Genomic DNA, 21,615 nt, shown 5'->3' with positions numbered 1-21,615 from the left:
AATGAACCTAGGGGTTAATAACATGTGTACCGAGTTGACTGTTCTCTGGGATACGTTTTCATGCTCATCGAATGGGTCTGTAGCTTGAAACAAGGAAGCGAACAACTGATTCGCTTCTAAAGCTAGTCTTCGGGGTTAGGGTAAAGTAAAAAGAATCACTATTTCTACACAAGGCTCAAAATAGCACAACACTTCCACGGTAGCATAATGAGGGTCCCTACATGTAAACCGAAGCATTGAGAACTTTGTAAGTGTACAGACAGTTTATTAAAAAGATAGTTTAGGAAGACAGTAGTGTTCACGTCTACAAGCAGGCGCCATCTTGGGAAAGCAGTCTTGACCAGTCGAACGACGAACGCTGTGCTTGAGCTATGTTACTGGTTGCACAGCGTGTGTCGTTCGACTGGTCATGACTGCTTTCCCAAGATGGCGCCCACCTCTATACGTGAATGGTACTGTCTTTCTAAACTATCTTTTTAATAAACTGTATACTTACTAAGTTCTCAATGCTTTGGTTTACATGTAGGGACCCTCATGCTACCGTGGAAGTGTGGTGCTATTTTGAGCCTTGTGTAGAAATAGTGATTTCTTTTTACTTTTTTGAGCCTTGTTAGTGCCCCGGAGACTAGCTTTAGAAGCTAATCACCAGTTTGCGGTAGCTTGTTTCAAGCTAGAGACACAGTCAATTAGCATGAAAACATATCCCAGAGAACGTTTGACTCGGTACATGTGTTATTAACCCCTAGGTTCATTTTGCGCGGGAATTGTCCTTTTTTGTGTTACTATCTGCTGTTTGGGTGCCGCATTTTTTTCCTCACTCTCCGCATTGAGCTTAAACTCGTCATGCTCAGCTGGGGTGGCGACCCAAAACTATGTTTTGTTTGTAGTAGTGTGCGCGCGCGCGCCTGAGAAACCCCATGCATGTCCTTCACAGGACTTCACATGAATGGGCAATCAGGCACGCAGTTGATGCTCTCGGCCGAGTGTTTAACTATACGTGTAGTAGTTTAGCGCCGGCTAGAAGATATTAATGCAGAGCCCCTGATCACGCGTTTAGTAAATATCAATATCAAATATCAATGCCCTGATCGATCAATCAGGGCATCCCTACACAGAACAAATAAAAAAACTATATAAAAGCAATCTGTGGATATGTACCTTAACAGGTTTCTGATTGACTTTGTATGACCCCCTACTGAGTTTGTTCAAGGCTGTATTAGCGTCTTGTCTGTGAACCATAACAATGTAGGCACAACCCCTCGGAGGAATCATCTGGACATAGAGAGAGAAAAAGGTAGTAGTGCAAAATACTTGACAACATTATGTGAAGACCACAGAGAATCACAAGTATCTTTGACATAAATACGCCATACTTACATTGATGGACTCAATCTGGCCAAACTCTTCCAAAAGGGACATCACGTCGGACTGCTGAGTTTTTTTGTCTAGCTGTCCAACCCAAAGTGTAGTGCTGCAAACTAAAAGCAAAATAAGATAAGAAAACTGCAAGAGATTAAAGTTAAAACCTTGATTTTTTAATTTTACTGGTATGTGGGATAGAGTTGACTTTGAATTTATGGCTGAGCTGTAATGGTTACTACTCAGATTGCCTAGGCAACCTGAAAGTATGAAATGGTTAACAAATCTGGTTGCACAGGAAGTCTAGGTAATGGTTACCCAGTATTCCTGGGAAATGAGAATGCATGACAAATTCTGTTGCCCCGGGAAGCATACCCAGTGCTAATATGGCACCGGTGCCTAAACGATCGGTATCTACCGGACCGAATAGCAACGCAGATTTCGGTGCCACTTAAATGCCTGCACTTCTCTCTGATGCTCCAAAACTACGTAAGAGGCAACAGAAGCATCACTGCACGTGACGCTAGTTAACATTACACTTGGCAGCAGGTAACGTTAGTCAACAGTTAGCGAGCAGCTGGATTAAACACTGTTAAAATGCTGACAGCTAGGGCTGGGTGATATGGAGAAAATCAAATTAAACAATATTTTTGACCAAATACCTCGTTGTCGATACCTCAACGATATTGTAGGGTTGACTATTGGTGCTTTCACAAAATATTTACACAATGAGATTTTTGATAAATGATCATCAGTATGTGGATATAATGACTAAGTGGGTAAAGGCAAATAATAGAACAGTTACAACAGTCTGGTAAGTTCAGAAAATGACATCACTTTACTGTAATGCAGCCTTTAAAACCAGGAAAAGACAACACTTAAGCCATATTACGATATCCAAAATTTAAGAAGACATCTAGTCTCATATCACGATAGATAATATCAATATATTGCCCAACTCTACTGACAGCTAAACAGTTTAAGGAGTGACTGTATTTTACAGTAGAGGATTCCAACACCGGGACGTACAAAAGTCTGCAGCTGTCATCGTTGGACAAACACAGACTGTGTGTTTACTTGAAACTGGTAGCCTAAGCCTCGTGGTGCATTATTGTAAAACACCCTTTTCCCATCTAGTGGTTGTTTTTGTCATTTAACAGCAATTTAGTGGTGAAATAAGTTTTTTATTTATTTTTTATTTCTTCACAGCACCACTGCGCTTCATCTCTCCCGCTTGCCCTAGGCACACACTTGCAGCCAGCAGGGCAGTTTGGCCGCCGGCTGCTTCGAATCTCTTGGTTTAAAAAAATAAAATAAGTCTGGAAGCCGACAGCAAAGCCTAACTTTACTTTTAATGAAATCGACAATGCCAAATGTTCTCCCTCGTCCTAAAATGGTCATAAATTGATACTGGAGATAGTCTACATTTTTGTTTACTGCTGCACCTGTAATTAATGAAATGCAGAGGAGAATGAAACTTAAAAAGCATCTGTCTCCACAAAATCATCTGTTAAGTGTTTGATGGCAGTTACAATGCAACTGCTGTAAAACAATCAGAAAATACCGTTTTATATCTGTCATTTTACAGCTCCGTCTTCGCTTGCCCGAGCTCGCAGCGCAACATCTCTGCAGGATGCAGAGAGCCTACTGTACAATGAGGAATTCAAGTGCAAAACACTCGTTCTGGTTGTGTACAGCTGGGCTCAATCGGACATTACACACACACACACACAGGGAGCTGAACGTTTAGGGAGCAGCGGCTCAGGCAAACGCTAGAACATGCAAGGTAGACAGCCACGGTAGTGCTGCTCCCCCCCATATGCAAATATTAATTTTCATATAAGAATGTCTGGTTTTTTTTCTTCAGAATTCAAATATATATTCAAATTCAGAATATTTGTTGACAGCCATACTGAGGACAGGGGACTTGGTAGTTGCCTAGCAAGAATAACAAAAAGAGGCACCTGGCATCGCTTTATTTGGAGTGTCTGTCTGATCGGGGCCTATGTGTGCTATGACTGAGTGGATGTCTTCTCAGTCAGAACATGGCAAACCAAAGCAGGTGTGTTAAAGCAGACACATTAACAGATGCAACACACACACACACACACACACAACGTTGTTGTATTTACATATATAAATACATGAACATATATCCAAATTCATTATGCTTTCTGATGCACAAGGAAATAAAGTCCAACTATAAAAATACAAGCGATTTGTAGACATAACTTTGGGTTCTGGAAGCTTTGACTAGCACTTAGTCGTAGCTATTAATAAAATAAAATAAAATCAACAACGACCAGCCCTCTGTTCATACATAGCAATGTGGTTTCCAACTATTCCAAACATCACATGTGAACTCATAGTGTCTCCCCTCAACACACTTAAGTAGAGATTGTTGCTGCGACTTGCATGTAGTAGTGATTCCAGCAGTTTTGTGTACTGTTAATTATCATACATGACATTCACAGGTTTGATTCTGTTGTTGCACTTACCACTGAGTGTCTGGCTCTTTATGCTGGGAAGACCTTTCTGTCTGCGTTCTCTGTCCTTTTCTCTTTCATTCCTGTCCTGAGAACGAGAGCGAGATCTCCAGCGCTGTTCCCTAGAGCGAGAGCGTCGATGCCTTGATCTTTTCGAGCAGGACGAAGATCTTGATCTTCTTCTCCTGGGAGATCTGAAACGCAAAGGATTGAACCAGCTGAAATATGTTGCCAAAAAATAATTTAATTCCTTGAGGAAAGTGATTCTTTTCACCATTGGCGAGTAGAAAATGACACCATGAACGCGAGGATTGGGGGTTAACATGTGCCTCAATAAAAACTATGACAAACAGAACTGTATTTGATTTATAAAATAGGCTTTGGCAAGTGTTAATGTGTGCCCCAATAACATCTATTACAAACAACTATTTGATAACACCTAACTGAAATCTACACATCTGTCTGTGATGAGCATAGCCTCTTAAGCCTGGGACACACCACCCCGACATCAGAGAACTAGTGGCGGTGAAGGCCGGCATCTCATCCATGTCTTGGGGGGAAAGAAATGCACTGTGTGAGAGGAAATAATTCTCTATACCAGCAGGCGGGGCTAGTCTGTATTAGTCATTTAAAAAACTGGATATAAAACATGTTGCTATGATACATACAACAAAGCAGTCTTGCCCACCTGAATGTTGTTAATTGGTTACTTTACTACAGATGGCCATGTCATTGTGAAATTATTTAGCCATCTGCTAGTTAGCTGGTGGTCAGCCAGCGGCAGCACGAGGTCTACGGTCCCTCCTCTCCCCACTGGGAAGAGAGCAGACGCCGGGAGACGGCTAGCCAAATTTAGCTTGTTCATCGCATAAGCTGTCATCCATTCTGCCCGGCAAAGAAGTCTGCGGAGGGACCAAGCAGCTCGCTCTAACCAGCTAACTAGCGGATGGCTGGCTAGTTACTCAGTAAGGCTTTGACTCCAAACTTCATTATTCAAATATCATTTGAATAAAAAAAAAAAAGAAAAAAAAAATGCCCTTAATATTCAAACCTGTTATGGGCATTATTTTTTGCAAATGTGTTTGCTTGTAAATGTTTAATTCAGATTCCAAGGCTTTTTCACGCATTTCAAAATGTAACTACACGTCGCGGTGACGCACGTCTCTCGGCCGTGGCTTGGTAGCGTTGCATTCACCCTAATTCTCAAAGAAGGCTGGCTTGCCCAGGGCCGGGCCAGTGGCATCTTTCTCCCGTCGCGTGCCCCTATCCCTTCTCCCCTTTCTACCTGCCTGCTCAGTGCTGCTGCACATGAGGAGAGAGCACAGAGGGGAGGGAGGGGCTGTGCCTCAGTCACAGAAGAGAGGTGACTGTTTCGGCGGCCACAGGAGCGAAATACCTCACATGCTCGCTGGACAATACTGGCGACTATTTATATTTTTTTTTTTACAGAAAGTCGCTGTCTTTTCTACAGAAAGTCGCCAGATTTTTCGCTAGTCGCTTTTGTGAAAAAAAGTCGCTAAGGGGGTCTGAAAAGTCGCAAAGTTGGCAACACACACACACACACCGGCTCGACGCACACAAGTATAAACATTAGACCACTTACGTAGGCTACGGTGAAAGCTCTGAACTTCCTGTCGAAAGTATACCGTTTGTGTTTAATCCAGGGTCTGACTTTTCATTTTTTTTTTTATTTATGTTTGATACCAATATAGGTCTTACTGAAGGCATTTAATGGTAAAAATATTAATACATATTTGAATATATTCAAATATTAATATTAATAAACAAACAAACTTCAAATATGATTTTTGGGCAAAAGTCAAAGCCCTATTACTCAGCTTGCTAATTCCACCATGCTACACCGGTTAATGTTACAAAAAATAAAAGAACCTTCTTGCTGTGAGGCCACAGCACTAACCACTGGGCCACCGTGCTGCCCAAGATATAGATCTTTTAAAAGACATGTTACCAATATACCTATACAAGTAGTTTTGTATCTCATATATTTGCACTCTTATGGACATAATGTACAAAAAGAGATATTCACATAGTTCAAAAGTAGTCAAATGAGAAGCTTCTGTGTGTGCCTTTTTGAATTAAGTTGTTTGCCTCACTTCCATTTTTTGTTACTGACCAGCCAATCGGAGTGACTCCTTTCATTAACGTTCAACATGCTGAATCAGCGGGAAAAAAGCCGACGAAGGTTGACTAGTGCCAACGGTACGGGACACTAAAAAAACAAGGACAACGGACACTGACCGACGACCCAACTTTGGCTGACGGATGTAGGTTGGGTTAGTTTTTCAGAACTTTTACCTTGAACCAGATCTGGATCTTGATCTTCTGCCATAGCCTCTGTGTCTGCCCTCTCGCCTCGTAGAGGAGTCCTCTCTTGAATTTCCCTATTAGACAATGATGAGATGATTTTTCCAAAATGAAAGGAGTAGAGGTTTCCAGGTACACATTCAAAGAATGTACACTACAGTCTGAAATTAAAATGTGGCAAAACACAGAAACATTTCTGCAAATTGAGGTAGCATGGCATGGACTGTTTCTTCAAACTGTCATGCACCAAGAGGTGCCCCTCCCACATGGGCTTACAATACCAGACCCACCAACCTTGGAAAAACTTTGAGTAGCAACTTACTGATTTATTGTCAAAGTTCTGGTTCATGAACACGGCGGCACAGCGGAATAAATGTTATCTGTATACATTTTAAACCCTAGAAAATAATTATGTTCAAGTAGGCTACTTGAATTAAATTATTGGTCATATTTAATACAATTAATTGGATCATAATATATCCAATAAAATAAAATATATTACACTGCATAACTTGCACTTTTACTTTTGGTACTTTAAGTATATTTTGATAATACTTTTGTACTATTACATAGGGAAGATGTTGAATGCAGGACTTGTAACTGACAAGTCATTTGTAACTCTACAACACTGTTTTTTCTACTTTTACTGCAATACATAATCTGAGTAAGTCTTCCACCTCTGGAGATCACCAACAACAGTCGTGCTTGAACACCTGCAGCAGTGTTTAACACTGAAAACACACCGCTCAGTTCAGCGTTTCCTTGCAGCTCTGCTACAGTAGCAGATAACCGCTAACGTTGCCCGTCGGTCACATCGTCTCTAAACAGTCGGCTCACAGTGAAGTCCTGCACGGATCAACAGACGTTAAGAGTCCGGCGGCTGCTCGCTCTGTTTGCTATGGTGTAGACACATATAGCCGACGGCCGACCGTTGACAGAAAACCCCGTCGATATGATCAGTCGCGTCCCCGAGGTCCAAAAAACTGCCACAGAACAGAACAAAAAGACGAGACGTAATACGCCTTCATAACAGCAGCTGGCGCTAATCTGTACTGTTGCCCAAGAAATGAAAACCGGCAGCTGATTGGACGAACGCGTCACATGGGTTTGTTTTCTCTGGAAATTCAGACCTGGACTGTCATGGCGGCCGTTCAGAATACGATCTCATATTGTACTAAAATAGTTCACTGAAACATGTTTCTGAAAACATTTTAAGCGAGAAATCGGCCATGCAGTTGCTGAATCTGTCTTCATTTCCGCTCAACAAAGGTCAGTTTAAAAGATTTTCATCAGATTTTGAGAGACTGTAGTCACCTCATTCCGCTCGTCATTTCCGGGTGAGTCCCGACGGCCCTGCCGCCGACCGAACATGTCAGGTCCAAAATGAACGGCGACAGCCCCCCAGACTAACGACGACACGGGACACACCGAACCGATTTGAGTCACTGACCTCGCCAGACTGTCCCACGGCCGATAATCGGCCTAATGTGTCCCGGCCCTTACGCACACCGGGCAGATTAATGCGCTCACAGAGCCAATCTTTGCAGATGTTACCGCTCGGTGTTTGGCTAGCTTATAAGCCGTTAGCCTGTTAGCTTGAGCTTTGTCTGAAGGCACCGAACGACCAGTCGAGGTCCGACAGACACCGACACATTCCGCACATCCTCCGCTCAGTTTAACCGCTAACCCCCCGGTACCGGTCAGAGAGGCTTGTTTACTTTGTGTCTCGGTCCTCCGGTGCATCCAGCGACGGGCTCCGGTCAGTTTTTAATTAGCCTACATTAGTAACAGTTAATTTTGTTACGGTATGAACTTAATCCTAGGAAAGGCAAAACAATATAAGACCTTTGTAACGAAATCCAAGACTTTATAAATGCAAGGCTTTATTAATAATATAAATAAATAATATTTCTCCAAAGTTGACAGGTAGGCTACGTAAATTAATTCATTTCACCTTTCTACATGAAATCCGTTTACCTTTGCAAGCACTGTCCTCCCTTGGGAAAACCAACCAAACTAAAAACGGGAATGAGAGAGGAAACACTTGCCTTTGATGCTTTCGTTTTACTAACAGTAACAGTTACTGACTTTAGAGGAAGGGAGCCGACGGTGTGATTGGTCAAACTCTTCTTTAGTTTTTTTTCCAGGATGCTCGTGGCTGCTACGCTTTTTTAGCTGCCTACAATCATCAAGAGTGACTGAGACGGCTACTGCACGTCAACGAGTGAACTCAAAGCAGTCACCTGATTTTCGCGTAGTTTAAAGTGACAAATCATATCACTGTATTTTGATGTCAAAATGCGTATCTACTACGCAAAATGCGTACAGGTTGGCAGGTCTGCAATACACTAACTAAACTAGAAGCAATAACATACTGGGAGCAAAAGAACAAATGATACACTTTCATGCATATCAAAGCAAATATAAAACACACTCCTCAGACATTACAGCTATAAAACATAACTTAAGCACATCTGAGGCACAGACTGTGTTAGTACTATGGAGTAAAACAAACTTATGGAAAAACATTAAGTGAAACTTGAGCTAAAAGCTAAAGTGTTCTCTCACTGCAAAGACATTAAAGTGCTCATATTATGCTCATTTTCAGGTTCACAATTGTATTTAGAGGTTATATCAGAATAGGTTTACATGGTTTCATTTTCAAAAATCACCATATATTTGTTGTACTGTCCATTGTTGCAGCTCCTCTTTTCACCCTGTGTGTTGAGCTCTCTGTTTTAACTACAGAGTGAGACATCTCACTTCTGTTCCATCTTTGTTGGGAGTTGCACATGCGCAGTACCTAGGTAAGGACTACTAGCCAGTCAGAAGCAGAGTATGCGGGCGTGCCCTGAAAGTACCTAGGTAAGGACTACTAGCCAGTCAGAAGCAGCATATGAGGGAGTGCCCTGACAGTAGCTAGATAAGGACTACTAGCTAATCAGAAGCAGAGTATGAGGGAGTGCCCTGAAAGTAGCTAGGTAAGGACTACTAGCCAGTCAGAAGCAGAGTATGAGGGCGTGCCACGCTAGCCGCTAGGCGAGCATTATAACGTGTGTTCCAAAGTGACCACGTTTGTCTCTGAAGTAAAGGCTGGACTACAATAGAGCTGTTTGGAGCAGTTTGTGAACAGTGTTTTCTGTTGGAGATGGTAAGTCCCTTTGGGGTGGACTTTGGGCTTTTTCCCTTTGTAAACATAACGTGCACAAAAAAAGATATATAACACAATAAAGGAAAGGGGAAAAGCCAAAATATGCATAATATGAGCGCTTTAAATCCGGTTAAACTAAACTGGGTTTCAAGATTTACCCGCGAGTGTGAATAAGCCTCATTTAAGGAACGGTATCCATCGAGCATCATATGATGTTCACCATGGCTCGTTCCTCCACCGTGCTAAAGGATGGCAAAGAGACGGCCACACCAGACCGTTCAAAAACAGTTACCACAGATGCATTGATCACAGTACATTTTAACTGAAGCACCAAACATTTGATCCTTTCCATCCATTTGAAGCATATATCATTTTAACTATACGTCTGGCTTGACACCACAGAGCATAATGATAAAACATAATTTGCTTCAATTAATTTGTCAGCATGCTGGTATTATACTAGAGTTGTTATAATTAAGAGTTAGTTGAGTAATTATATAATGCAGTTATAATTGAATACCTCTATGCCACCAGTCTGTCCCGTCATGTGTGGATGAACATTCTCTGCGTTGGACATCTGACCAGGATACTGGTTAAACACATTTTCAGGAATGCCTCTGTCATGACAAAACAGACACATATAGTTTGGGAATTACAAACCTACAAAGACAATAAAATACATTGGAAATAAATATAACTTAAACAATTATAACTGTAGGCCTTGTTCAAACCAGACATTTTGACATGTCAAGCAAGAAAAGCGCAGATGTGGTTAATAACATTAATAAGGTCTATATTCATTTTGGGTTACACTGTTGAACCAGAATTTACAACCTGCTTGTCATGTGTGAACTTCACTGCATCTGTGTGTGGGTATTTGAGACTCCCCTGCTGAGGCTCGAATCACAAATGCATTTTTTTTTCCAACAGGGAATTATCTGTAGCCAATCAGATTAATCCTTGTCTCTTAGCCTATCACGTAAGTGAAGATTTGAGGGCATCGTTCAATGTGATCACATAGCAATACCTATATAAAATATATACTAGGGATGTGTATAAAAAAAAAAAAAGAAAGAAATTGATTCGCGATTCAAGCTCTACCAATTCAAAATCAATTCATAGAATTCAAAAAAAAATTAATTGTATGTCTACTGCAATCACATGGGAAAAGTAACTACATTTACATACTGTGAATCATTTTATTTTTATTAAATTGAAAATCGATTTTGAATTGAATCTTGAGCCTAAAAATCTATATTGAATCGTGAAATTTTCTGAATCATGCACCACTATTCTCTTGTACATACAATAAGGGTGACCGAAATTAAGTCACAATCTCGAATTTCTAATAAAAAAAAATGTAATCATTGATGCTGCCACGCCCCCATGTCACATCCGGTCGGCTTGCCAAGCGAAAAAAAACAAACACGTGTAGCCTGCTCAAGGTAGCCCATTTCCTGATTAATTCTACCACCATTCCAGTGGAGGCGCTAATGAGCTAGATTACCCCACACACACAGTGGAAGTATGTTGGATTTCCAGTGAGTTATGTTGACCACAGTTTGCAAGCTCTGCCATGTGCGTGTACCATATTCTTCCACTGGCAACACAACAGTTATCGGTGTGGTTTATGTTCAACTGTTCGGAAATAGTTTGTTAAGACACTTAATTGTTCAGAGAAGACTATGGACATTACCGTTTTGTTTTTTGTTTGTTTTGTTGTGAACTTGAATGTCATCTTCTGTGAAGACTGCAGTTTAGGGCTTTGATTTTTTTTTTTTATCTGTTAAGAGACACAAAGGCACTCTTTATCCTATGCCCCCATAACTGCCGTTTTAGCTGAGTGGGAGCTCTCGGCATTAGCTGCAGCAGCTCCGTGTTGCTAGCACCGATTCGGCTCGTTTTTTTTTTGCTAATCGACAGTACTCATATACATATAGCGATCAAGATTAACGTAAAAATAGCCCGGAGTTCTCCTTTAAGTTGTACAGCATATGTTCTGTCCACAAGAGGGCAGTGTATCAGTCAATAGGCAGGCAAGGATGTTTTCAGAAGAAAAACACACTGAGTAGTGACTCTAGAGTCATAGTGAGAGGAACAAAATGTCTCCCCTGTTCTTTCGGACCTCGGTGAGACATTTGTAGCAGGAAAAGTTATCTCTCTCCTGGATTTCATGTTGTTTATGGAGAAGGATAACCAGGAAATGAGTCGGGGGAAATGCAACGCTACCAAGCCACGCCCATAACAGGTTTGAATATTATGGGCTGCCTAATATTCGTTTGAATATCATTATTTTTTTAAATATTCAAATTATATAGTTCGGAGTCAAAGCTCTACTGCAGTTACAAAAGATAAACTAGATGGCAGGTTATAGATTTAAGTTATTGTTACATCATGTTGTTAATAAATGTTTTAAATTTGACAGTGTGTGTGTGGTACATTGCAAACAAAAGGTCAGATATATTGCATAAAAGTCTAGTCTAAAAATGGCATAACAACCTGTGCTTTAAAAAAAAGAAGTAAAAATCAAGAATCGAACCGTGACCTTTGAATCGAAAATGTAATCAAACCGACGATTTGGAGAATCGTGACACCCCTAACGTACAAGACGTAAACTGAGATTTGAAGAGAGCAAAAGAGACTTTTCCCCCCTTCATTACATGAATGTGAAAACAGCTGTCTAATGTCTGGACAGCCATTGTTCTGCACAATGACGGTAAAATATCAAAGTAAAGAAACAATAAGAAAAATACATTTTTGAGTGGAGGGGGACTTCAATCTGCCTCAACTCCACCAGACAAAAAAAGTAACAATTTCAAAATATTTACATGATAGTAAGTGGAGAAACACACTGATTGATTGACATTGATCACTTAGTGAACTAAAATCTGGCAACAACAGAGTCAGTATAGGACGTACCAACATGTATTTTGACCTCTAACAGCTGATTGAAAACAAAAGGGAATGTATTACTACACATTAGCAACAATGATTGCAAACTGACTTTTCAGCTTTCAAAAAGGTAAAATACATTGCATCTGCAATGGTGTGATATATGCTACATGCTTTGAAGTCAAAATTATGCTGTGCTGTTATTGCGCTTTCATACAAATCCTATGACGCAGCATAAATACAGTTTAGGAGACTCACTGTGACTGGCCTTCTTTAGCCATTAAATCCTCAGGTTCATCGTCATAGTCAAATCGGTCAAGGAGTTTCTGAGGAAATATATATATTGCACAGTTAGGGAAATGAGAACAGTAATTTGTATGGTAGCAACACAAACACAAAAGCTATTGTGTTTGTGTTGTCGCTTATGCATTTGTTTTGTGGCTTTTGTATTTGTGTTGAACCTCCTCGGCCACGTAAATTTGTATATGTATACAGAGACGGTTGTGTTGTGACACTGAGCTATTCTATTACCTCGGCTAAAGAGCTCTTCTTTTCAGTGTGTGCACTGTATGGGTTGAGCTGGGCCACATGCATCTGCGGTGGGCTTGGTATGTTGTTTGCGATGGTGGCTGTCAGGTTCTTATCTGCCTGCTGGAAGTTCTGGAGCATTCTCTGCAGCTAGAGGAGGGAGTGTCAGAATTTAAACACAATTTTAACTCCCGTGACCCAGAACTGACAGAGCACTTAGACCAATGTATTGCTTACCTCTTGACCATGCGGGGACTGAAAAAGCTGTGCCACAGCAGCTAAGGCATCAGGACTGGGTACCTTAGGCACAGCAGGGACAACCGAGGCACTAGTGACAGGAAGCTGTGTCTCTGGTTGGGCGTCAGCAATAACTGTTCAGATACAAGAACAAGATTGACGTCTTTACATAATATTGAATGCAGTTCATCAAACAGTGGACAAATTCAGATTCTTTCCTTTACTTGCAGGCAACACTCGAGCGCACTGTTAGAAATGTTGCCCAAAGACAATGATATTAACTTCTCTACCTTCGAGTGCAGGGGCAGGTACAATAGCTCCATTGGCCATATCCATCAGAGGCTGAATGATGCCCATGTCGAACACACCATTCTTCTGCCACAGATTCAGGACTCGAATAATTTTGCTCTGAAAAAGAAAAAAAAAGGCAATTCCACCCTTGAGATATTGCTTATTATCCATCATTGTGATTAGATAAAATACCAAAAGCACAAACAAGGAGTACCTTATCATCCTCTGGGCAACAGTACAGGTTTTGGAAGGTATCTGTGAAGTTCTTTAAGAATCTTGCCGCAAATACATCCTTGTCAACACCAAACTGATGCCGTGACTGTCGAACAATGGAGTCCACCACATACAAACCAGGGACTTTTAGTTCTGGCTTGCACTATTGAAAACACACACAAAATAAACAACAATTTATTCAATTGCTTTTGTAAAATGCACTTTAAACTCAAATGTTTAATATAGCGTACAGTAAGAGGCTCTATAGTACATACCTTCTTGATGAACTTTTCAACAATTTGGACAACATGTTTGTAAAGCTAATAAAAGACAAAAAAAACATCAGTCACTGTATAATAGAATATTATTAATTCTCATTAACTAAAGGATTTCTGTAATCAGTCAAATAAGCATCACATTGTCTGGCATCAAATAGTGAAGAACCTGCCATCTTTAAATTAGATGGTTTTCATCTGACATTAAATATCCACAACTCCAAGTTCTTTAAAATGTCACCCAACATCACATTAACCAGCCATGTCTCATGTCTTTGGAAATATCATATCCCAAAATAGGATTGGGCTATTTTAAATCTGGATAGAGTTACATCCTTCACACAACCCCTTTGGCCTGAAATGATGAAAATATGCATTCTAACATTATGCCATAGAGATAGAGCTGGGCAATATATCGATAATATCAATATCTTAATAGGAGACTAGATATCGTCTTAGATTTTGGATATCGTAATATGGCATAAGTCTTGTCCTTTCCTGGTTTTAAAGGCTGCATTACAGTAAAGTGATGTCATTTTCTGAACTTACCAGACTGTTGTAACTGTTCTATTATTTGCTTTTACCCACTAGTCATTATATCCACATTACAGATGATCATTTATCAAAAATCTCATTGTGTAAATATTTTGTGAAAGCACCAATAGTCAACACTACAATATCGTTGTGGTATCAATTAGGGCTGAACGATTTTTAAAAATAATCTAATTGCGATTTTTCCCCCAAATATTGCGATTCGATATTCGATTATTTTTTTAAGCTCTTTGTCTTCTGTATTATTCAAAAAAGACAAACAAATCATTGTATAGTATGAACAACACACAATTACACAGTAGACAGTTAAATAAGTAAAAACACACACACACACATTATATATATATATATATATATATATATATATATATATATATATATATATATATATATATATATATATATATATATATATATATATATATATATATATATATATATATATATATATATATATATATATATATATATATATATATATATATACATACATATATATATATATATATATATATATATATATATATATATAATATATATATATATATATATATATATATATATATATATATATATATATATATATATATATATATATATATATATATATATATATATATATATATATATATATATATATATATATATATATATATATATATATATATATATATATATATATATATATATATATATATATATATATATATATATATATATATATATATATATATATATATATATATATATATATATATATATATATATATATATATATATATATATATATATATATATATATATATATACATACACATACATATATATATATATACATATACATATACATATACATATACATATATATATATATATACACACACACCGTTGAAACACCGTGGCCACGCTGCTGTGAAAGCTCCCCGAACAGTCATTTATCAGTCTGGTTGTTACCCCTCTCAGTGGCAGCTCCTCCACTCATATCTTTATAACGGAGCTAACCGCTAACTGGAGCTAACCGCTAATCAGAGCTAGCTCGTTGCCAACCGAGCGTTCAGTTCTGCGTGCCTGTATTCATTAACTGCATGTATGGACTCGAGCCCGAACAAAACCCTTCATTTTATTAAAATGGCTGTAAAAGTTTTAAACTTCAACTCAGAATTGTTTGAATGACAGAGATCAGCTCAAGGTACAGTGTAGCGTTAGCGTGCTAAGTTGATGCTTTCTCTGCGTAGTGCAGACTGATTTGCTCTCGCGAGTCATCAAATCGAGACCAAATCGCAGCCTTTGCGATTAGGAAATCGCGTTTTAACATATCGCGATATTATCGCAAATGCAATTAATCGTTCAGCCCTAGTATCAATATTGAGGTATTTGGTCAAAAATATCATATTTCATTTTCTCCATATCGCCCAGCTCTACATAGAGATGAAAGCGTTCAAACGTTTCAGCCATTACCTGATCCAAATATTTTAGAAACCTATTAGCACAGCATTCTTCAAGAATTGTATCTCCACTCGTATGCTCAGTGTATCCAAATACACTTTTTCAACTTAAATACAGATAAATATACCCATCTCCCAAAATGTCCACCTATGGTTTGTCACTATCCAGAATAACTAGTACTATAATATATAATAATATACAGCGTTTCCTCTGTTGATTTTATTGTGGCAGCCCACCATGGCAACATTTCTTCTGCCACGCTATCAGAAATAGGTCAGATGCACAATGTATTCACGGTTGCCTTTTAAATGATCCTACAGACATAATGCAGGATCATTTTATTTTGACTCATACACACACACACACACACACACACGCGCGGTGCTATATATTCAACAACAAAACGGATGCGTGAGATAAAGCTGTTTTCACACATACAGGTAATTCACTTCTCGTTCTTTGCTAAAAGTTTAAATCATTTTAACATTATTGCGCAACCTTTCCCCTATTTTCATCTGTTGCTGAGTAATGTACATTAACATCCCATGGTCTCTTGAATGTAGCACACCTGTAGCAAGCTCCTTCGTAGTAACTAGCGGTAAAAAAAAAAAAAAACGTTGAAGAGGAGCTCCGTGATACAGAGCAGCAATTGCTAGTCGTTTAAGCCGCTACAGACCTCCGTCACAGCTCGGTCGTATCAGCAGCATTTAGTAGCTAGCTAGATGTGTTGAGCCGCAACAGAGTTCCTCAACACTGGCTCTGGTGCTCTGCGTGGTGCTCCTTCAGGTCAGCGGTAGCTGGTGGTTCAGTTATCCGAGAATAGGTGACTGTCAGCCGGGGACAGAGCACTGTGAGTTGCCGGTCATTTCGACAGAGATTACGGATAAGTAAGTAATGAAATGACTAGTTATTATATATTAGGGCTGAGCCCGTTCGGAGCTACGGGAGAAAACCGATTTTCATTTAAACAAAGACGTTAACTACACATTTGAGTTAATTGATAAAATCGATTTATCGCCCAGCCCTACCACATAGTGTTGTGTGGATGTAGTCTGTTGTCAAAACGTTCGCTTAACAAACAGCTCTACCAAAAACGTCACCGCGGGAGATGGCTTTGAAACACAGACACCAAAATCAAGGTGAGAGGTAAGGTAAGAAATGAATAACTACGGCTAACATTACAAGAAACATAACAGGCTAGCTAGCTAACTGTTGTCGATCTCACGACGTGACTTTTTGCCCGACGACAGCGTTGTGGAGAGTGAAACGGGAGACTAGAAAAAGGCGTTCAGGTAGTGTGTTGTTAGGATGGCTACAGTAAATCATAGGCTCCTGTTATCTAAAAGATTTTCAATGTAATGGCTCAATATCTAAATGATTGACAATATGGATGAGGTCGTTATAATTGGATGGCCTGCAGCTTCAAGCACAATTCGTTTGGATACAAGCGTTACATTTTGGAAGATAGACGGGATTCTGAACAGCCCCACACCCCCCCTTTGGATTTATGCACGATGATAATGAAAGATAGCAATATCTAAGACATAAATTGTCTTTACTCCACGTTTACTGCATATTACAAAACACTTAGTGGATCAAATCACTAGTCACAATGATTTGTATTCACTTTACCTTGATAGCTTTGATGGCTGATTTTGTCACAGACATCATCTTAGCACGGGATATTGGAGGCTTCATGTCAATCATGGAGAACAACTGATCAAAAAAGAATGACATCAGTTAATCAAAAAAGAAAAAAATACTATTAAACAATAGCATTGGGAAACAAAGTGCCCTGCTTTATATACAAAATAGGCAACACAGACACCACTGTGACACAGACACACAGTAACATACAGCCATTCCCCACTGGTAGGTAATAGAGAATTCAGTAAAAGCAAACTAAATATAGTTAAGAAAATAAACAGCATTAATTAGATTTCCCCACGTGCCAAAGCACTGTATTATTTTTCATAAACCTACACATCCACACAGACTACTTGACATATGTAAATACAGATTGTCCCTATGGTCACAAAACCTAGGTTTTAGTAACATGTCTTCTGTGCAGAAAGAAAAACTTGACAGGATTTATGTTCTTGACTTAGGTTGTGAAGAGTCAACACAACTTAAACGCTATACATATTCAGGCATCTGTGATTGATATACAAGTGTATTAAGAGTAAGGACCTCATATACAACGTGTATTAACTCAGGTTCATAACCTCATGTGTAACGTTAACCCAATTTGGGCCTTAACTGGATCTTGGATCTTAATCAGGCGCTTAACTTCAATAACAATGTCTAAGAAAAAGTGAATGATCACTTAAATAAATTTGACCAGTAGTTTGGTGAAGCCAAACCATGATTTATTTGTAGTTTATTTTTGAAAGCGTCATAAGTTTTGAAATCAGCACGCAGGTTAATATAGCACCTACTGCATTATGTCCCACCACCAACGACACAGACGTAAAATAACACAGCAAGGCAAGACGACAGTCCAGAGTCATCGGGTGGCAACAATAAAATAACATGTATTGATAAGTTTAAGTCATGCTGTTTTAGGGATCGTTAACAACGTTAAGTTAGCGCTATCCTAGCGTTTAAAATAAGCTACACGAGGGTTAACGTTAGCAGTGCTAACATGGTGACTGAAAGGTAGCTAAAGTTAAAGACATTGTTTAATACTGATAGCATAACACATTATTCTATAGGATATAACTTAACGTTAGGGCTGCAGTTGATATTGTCATCGTGGTCTCATTGGTGTAGCTAAATTAGCTAATATTTAGCTAGCTAGACATTGAAATTACAGGCCTTGCCAGATTGACGTAAATGTAACAGGCGTTGAATTCGACTTAAGATAACGCTATTGGCTAACGTTAACAGATTTACCTAGCATGTTACGTTTTAACAGACTAACGTGCGTTTTCCAGTCAAAATAAACCACATCGGCTGTTTTAGTTGGATATAATTACCATAAGCTTAGCTATTAAACCGATTAGCTATCGTTAATGTAAACCAACTGACACTGTTTTAGCGTCAACATTAGCCTTCGGGTTTAGCTCTTTGGACTGGGCTAGCTAAACACGAGCAAACTTTACCTCCGTGTTGAACGCGTTCACTGCATCCATATTGGTTTGTTGTATTGGAAACCGGTTGACAAACGTTGCTATTTCGTTACTCTACTTAATCATAACCGTGTATGGTTATATAACATTAGCTAACAACACAAACAGCGACGTTGAAAGGCTCTATTTTGATTCTGATGTGATCACATTGCTACTCTGAGCTCTGCTATGCTAGGAATTGCTAACGTTACTAGCATCGCGGTTTCACGCGGTGCGCGTGCGTCTGATGTCACGGGGTAATGCAACATTCAATGTTATCGGAAAATTGTCATTGCTTTTTTAAATTGACTTGAGAAATAATTTGGTCGTCTAACATATCGCCTCCACTTTGGCATCTCTGGACTTCCAAACTAGTGAACAACTTCACACCACACCCTTTTCAGTTAACTCTAAAAAAAACATGAATTGACTAAAATTGTAAATTTTATATTTCTTACATTTGACGATTCATTACATTTGTATACATATCCATCAACTCTGGTATAAAAATTACCAAGTAATAACAATAATTCACTATAATAATGTAATAAGCTGCACCTCATCGGGACTACTCATTGCAAACAGACCTCATTAGGTTTTTTCATAAGACTATTTGTGTTCCTGAATGTTTTTCTTGCAGCCTGTTGAATGGCTCTATCATGCACTCCTGCGGCCAAACCTGCACACTGCATGCATCTGCTGATATATACATACATACAACTGGAGTGGAGCAAGCGCACAAACGTGGGTGAGGATCGGAGGGATCTTTCTCTAGGCTTGCTGTCATTTTTCACTACCAACTTTTTGTAAAGAGACAGCATTACTTCACTCCCAAAATGAGATGATGGCTGTAATCGAGAACTCAACCAGCGCTGTTCCCATTAAATGGGAATACTATTATGATTACCTTGATCCTGTAATTGTGGATGAGAGCAAGCTGAAATACAATAAATGTAAGTCTTTATGCATTATAGACATTTTTTGTTTTTCTTCGTGTCTTAATTAAAAAAACATATTGATCTTCCCTTTCAGACTCAATTGTTATAATACTTTGGATCACTATGGCTGCTTTTGTGGGATTGCTCTTTCTCATTTTGAATCTAATGTCTCGCAGTGGAAACTTGCCAAGGTAAGTGGGATGCATGAGTCATCTTTCAAAGTCTCACTACCTTGAATGTTGGTCTGGTGAGTGGGTTTAGTAACTGAAACATTTAAATATTAAAGTATTAAATTAGACAAAAGCTACAAAGCCCTATTTGAATTTTAAAATACTCCTCTCCTGTTGTTGCAGGACTCGCAGATCCAAAAGAAGAGGTCACAACATTGAATCTGAATGAGAGCACTTTTAACTGATGTGAAGAAAAAGGTTAAAAATGAAGGTGATGGACACAATTCAAAATCCGAATGATAAAAATGCAATGAATGATGTCAGAGAAAAATAATGTTTGGATTAGAGGTTTTGAGACCGTGTGTAAAAAGGCAATGATTCTGTTTTCTTTCCATTTCATTAAATACCTACAAAGTGCAAAGCTACCATTACCACTTTTCACAGTAGTCATGTAACTTTTATCCTGTGCTTTAACGTGCAGCGTGTGTACATGTGCCCCCTGCCCTAATGTTAAAGGTGAAAATTTCACTTTGAGGTTTTTTAACATTAATATTTGTTCCCCCAGCCTGCCTATGGTCCCCCAGTGGCTAGAAATGGTGATAGGTGTAAACCGAGCCCTGGGTATCCTGCTCTGCCTTTGAGAAAATGAAAGCTCAGATGGGCCGATCTGGAATCTTCTCCTTATGAGGTCATAAGGAGCAAGGTTACCTCCCCTTTCTCTGCTTTGCCCGCCCAGAGAATTTGGCCCACCCATGAGAGAGAGACATCATGGCTTTCAAACGAGCAAAGTGGCAGTTGGTCAAGACCACACCCCCAACCTCCACCTTGCCCCCTCCTCTCTCCTCCTCAATAGCTTCAGACACAGAAATGGCACATACTAAGGAAAGCTCATTGTGGGACTGGCTCTAGTGGCTGTAATTCTGCACCAAGGCTGAATTTCGGGAAAGAGACTTCAGATACAGTATTAGGGGACCACTAAGGTCTATATAAAAGAGACTTCAGATACAGTATTAGGGGGCCACTAAGGTCTATATAAAAAGACTTCAGATACAGTATTAGGGGACCACTAAGGTCTATATAAAAGAGACTTCAGATACAGTATTAGGGGGCCACTAAGGTCTATATAAAAGAGACTTCAGATACAGTATTAAGGGGCCACTAAGGTCTATATAAAAGAGACTTCAGATACAGTATTAGGGGGCCACTAAGGTCTATATAAAAGAGACTTCAGATACAGTATTAGGGGGCCACTAAGGTCTATATAAAAGAGACTTCAGATACAGTATTAGGGGACCACTAAGGTCTATATAAAAGAGACTTCAGATACAGTATTAGGGGCCACTAAGGTCTATATAAAAGAGACTTCAGATACAGTATTAGGGGCCACTAAGGTCTATATAAAAGAGACTTCAGATACAGTATTAGGGGACCACTAAGGCCTATATAAAAGAGACTTCAGATACAGTATTAGGGGACCACTAAGGTCTATATAAAAGAGACTTCAGATACAGTATTAGGGGACCACTAAGGTCTATATAAAAGAGACTTCAGATACAGTATTAGGGGACCACTAAGGTCTATATAAAAGAGACTTCAGATACAGTATTAGGGGACCACTAAGGTCTATATAAAAGCATCCAAA

General features: G+C 39.2%; 1 protein-coding gene across 3 annotated transcripts in view; it reads right to left on the bottom strand.

Moving 5' to 3' along the window:
• The window catches only part of LOC114553102 (splicing factor, arginine/serine-rich 15), a 38,845-nt gene extending 19,730 nt beyond the window's left edge, over window positions 1-19,115 (bottom strand). For 2 of the 3 annotated variants that reach the window (XM_028574227.1, XM_028574228.1), the window contains exons 1-14: window positions 18,860-19,115; window positions 17,388-17,471; window positions 13,758-13,802; window positions 13,484-13,645; window positions 13,269-13,386; window positions 12,979-13,112; window positions 12,745-12,891; window positions 12,472-12,539; window positions 9,842-9,938; window positions 9,480-9,563; window positions 6,162-6,247; window positions 3,858-4,039; window positions 1,378-1,478; window positions 1,159-1,272 (exon numbers count right to left, since the gene is read on the bottom strand). In XM_028574227.1, the coding sequence (XP_028430028.1) occupies window positions 1,159-1,272; window positions 1,378-1,478; window positions 3,858-4,039; window positions 6,162-6,247; window positions 9,480-9,563; window positions 9,842-9,938; window positions 12,472-12,539; window positions 12,745-12,891; window positions 12,979-13,112; window positions 13,269-13,386; window positions 13,484-13,645; window positions 13,758-13,802; window positions 17,388-17,471; window positions 18,860-18,889 (1,452 nt within the window). In that variant the 5' untranslated portion in view covers window positions 18,890-19,115. The remainder of the gene's footprint in view (window positions 1-1,158; window positions 1,273-1,377; window positions 1,479-3,857; window positions 4,040-6,161; window positions 6,248-9,479; window positions 9,564-9,841; window positions 9,939-12,471; window positions 12,540-12,744; window positions 12,892-12,978; window positions 13,113-13,268; window positions 13,387-13,483; window positions 13,646-13,757; window positions 13,803-17,387; window positions 17,472-18,859) is intronic. The other variant, XM_028574229.1, reaches the window with a different exon arrangement.
• Window positions 19,116-21,615: the final 2,500 nt, after the last annotated feature.

This window comes from Perca flavescens, chromosome 3 (genome assembly GCF_004354835.1).
Source record: "Perca flavescens isolate YP-PL-M2 chromosome 3, PFLA_1.0, whole genome shotgun sequence".
Classification (NCBI taxonomy): Eukaryota; Metazoa; Chordata; class Actinopteri; order Perciformes; family Percidae; genus Perca; species Perca flavescens.
This window is presented reverse-complemented; position numbering and strand designations above follow the sequence as displayed.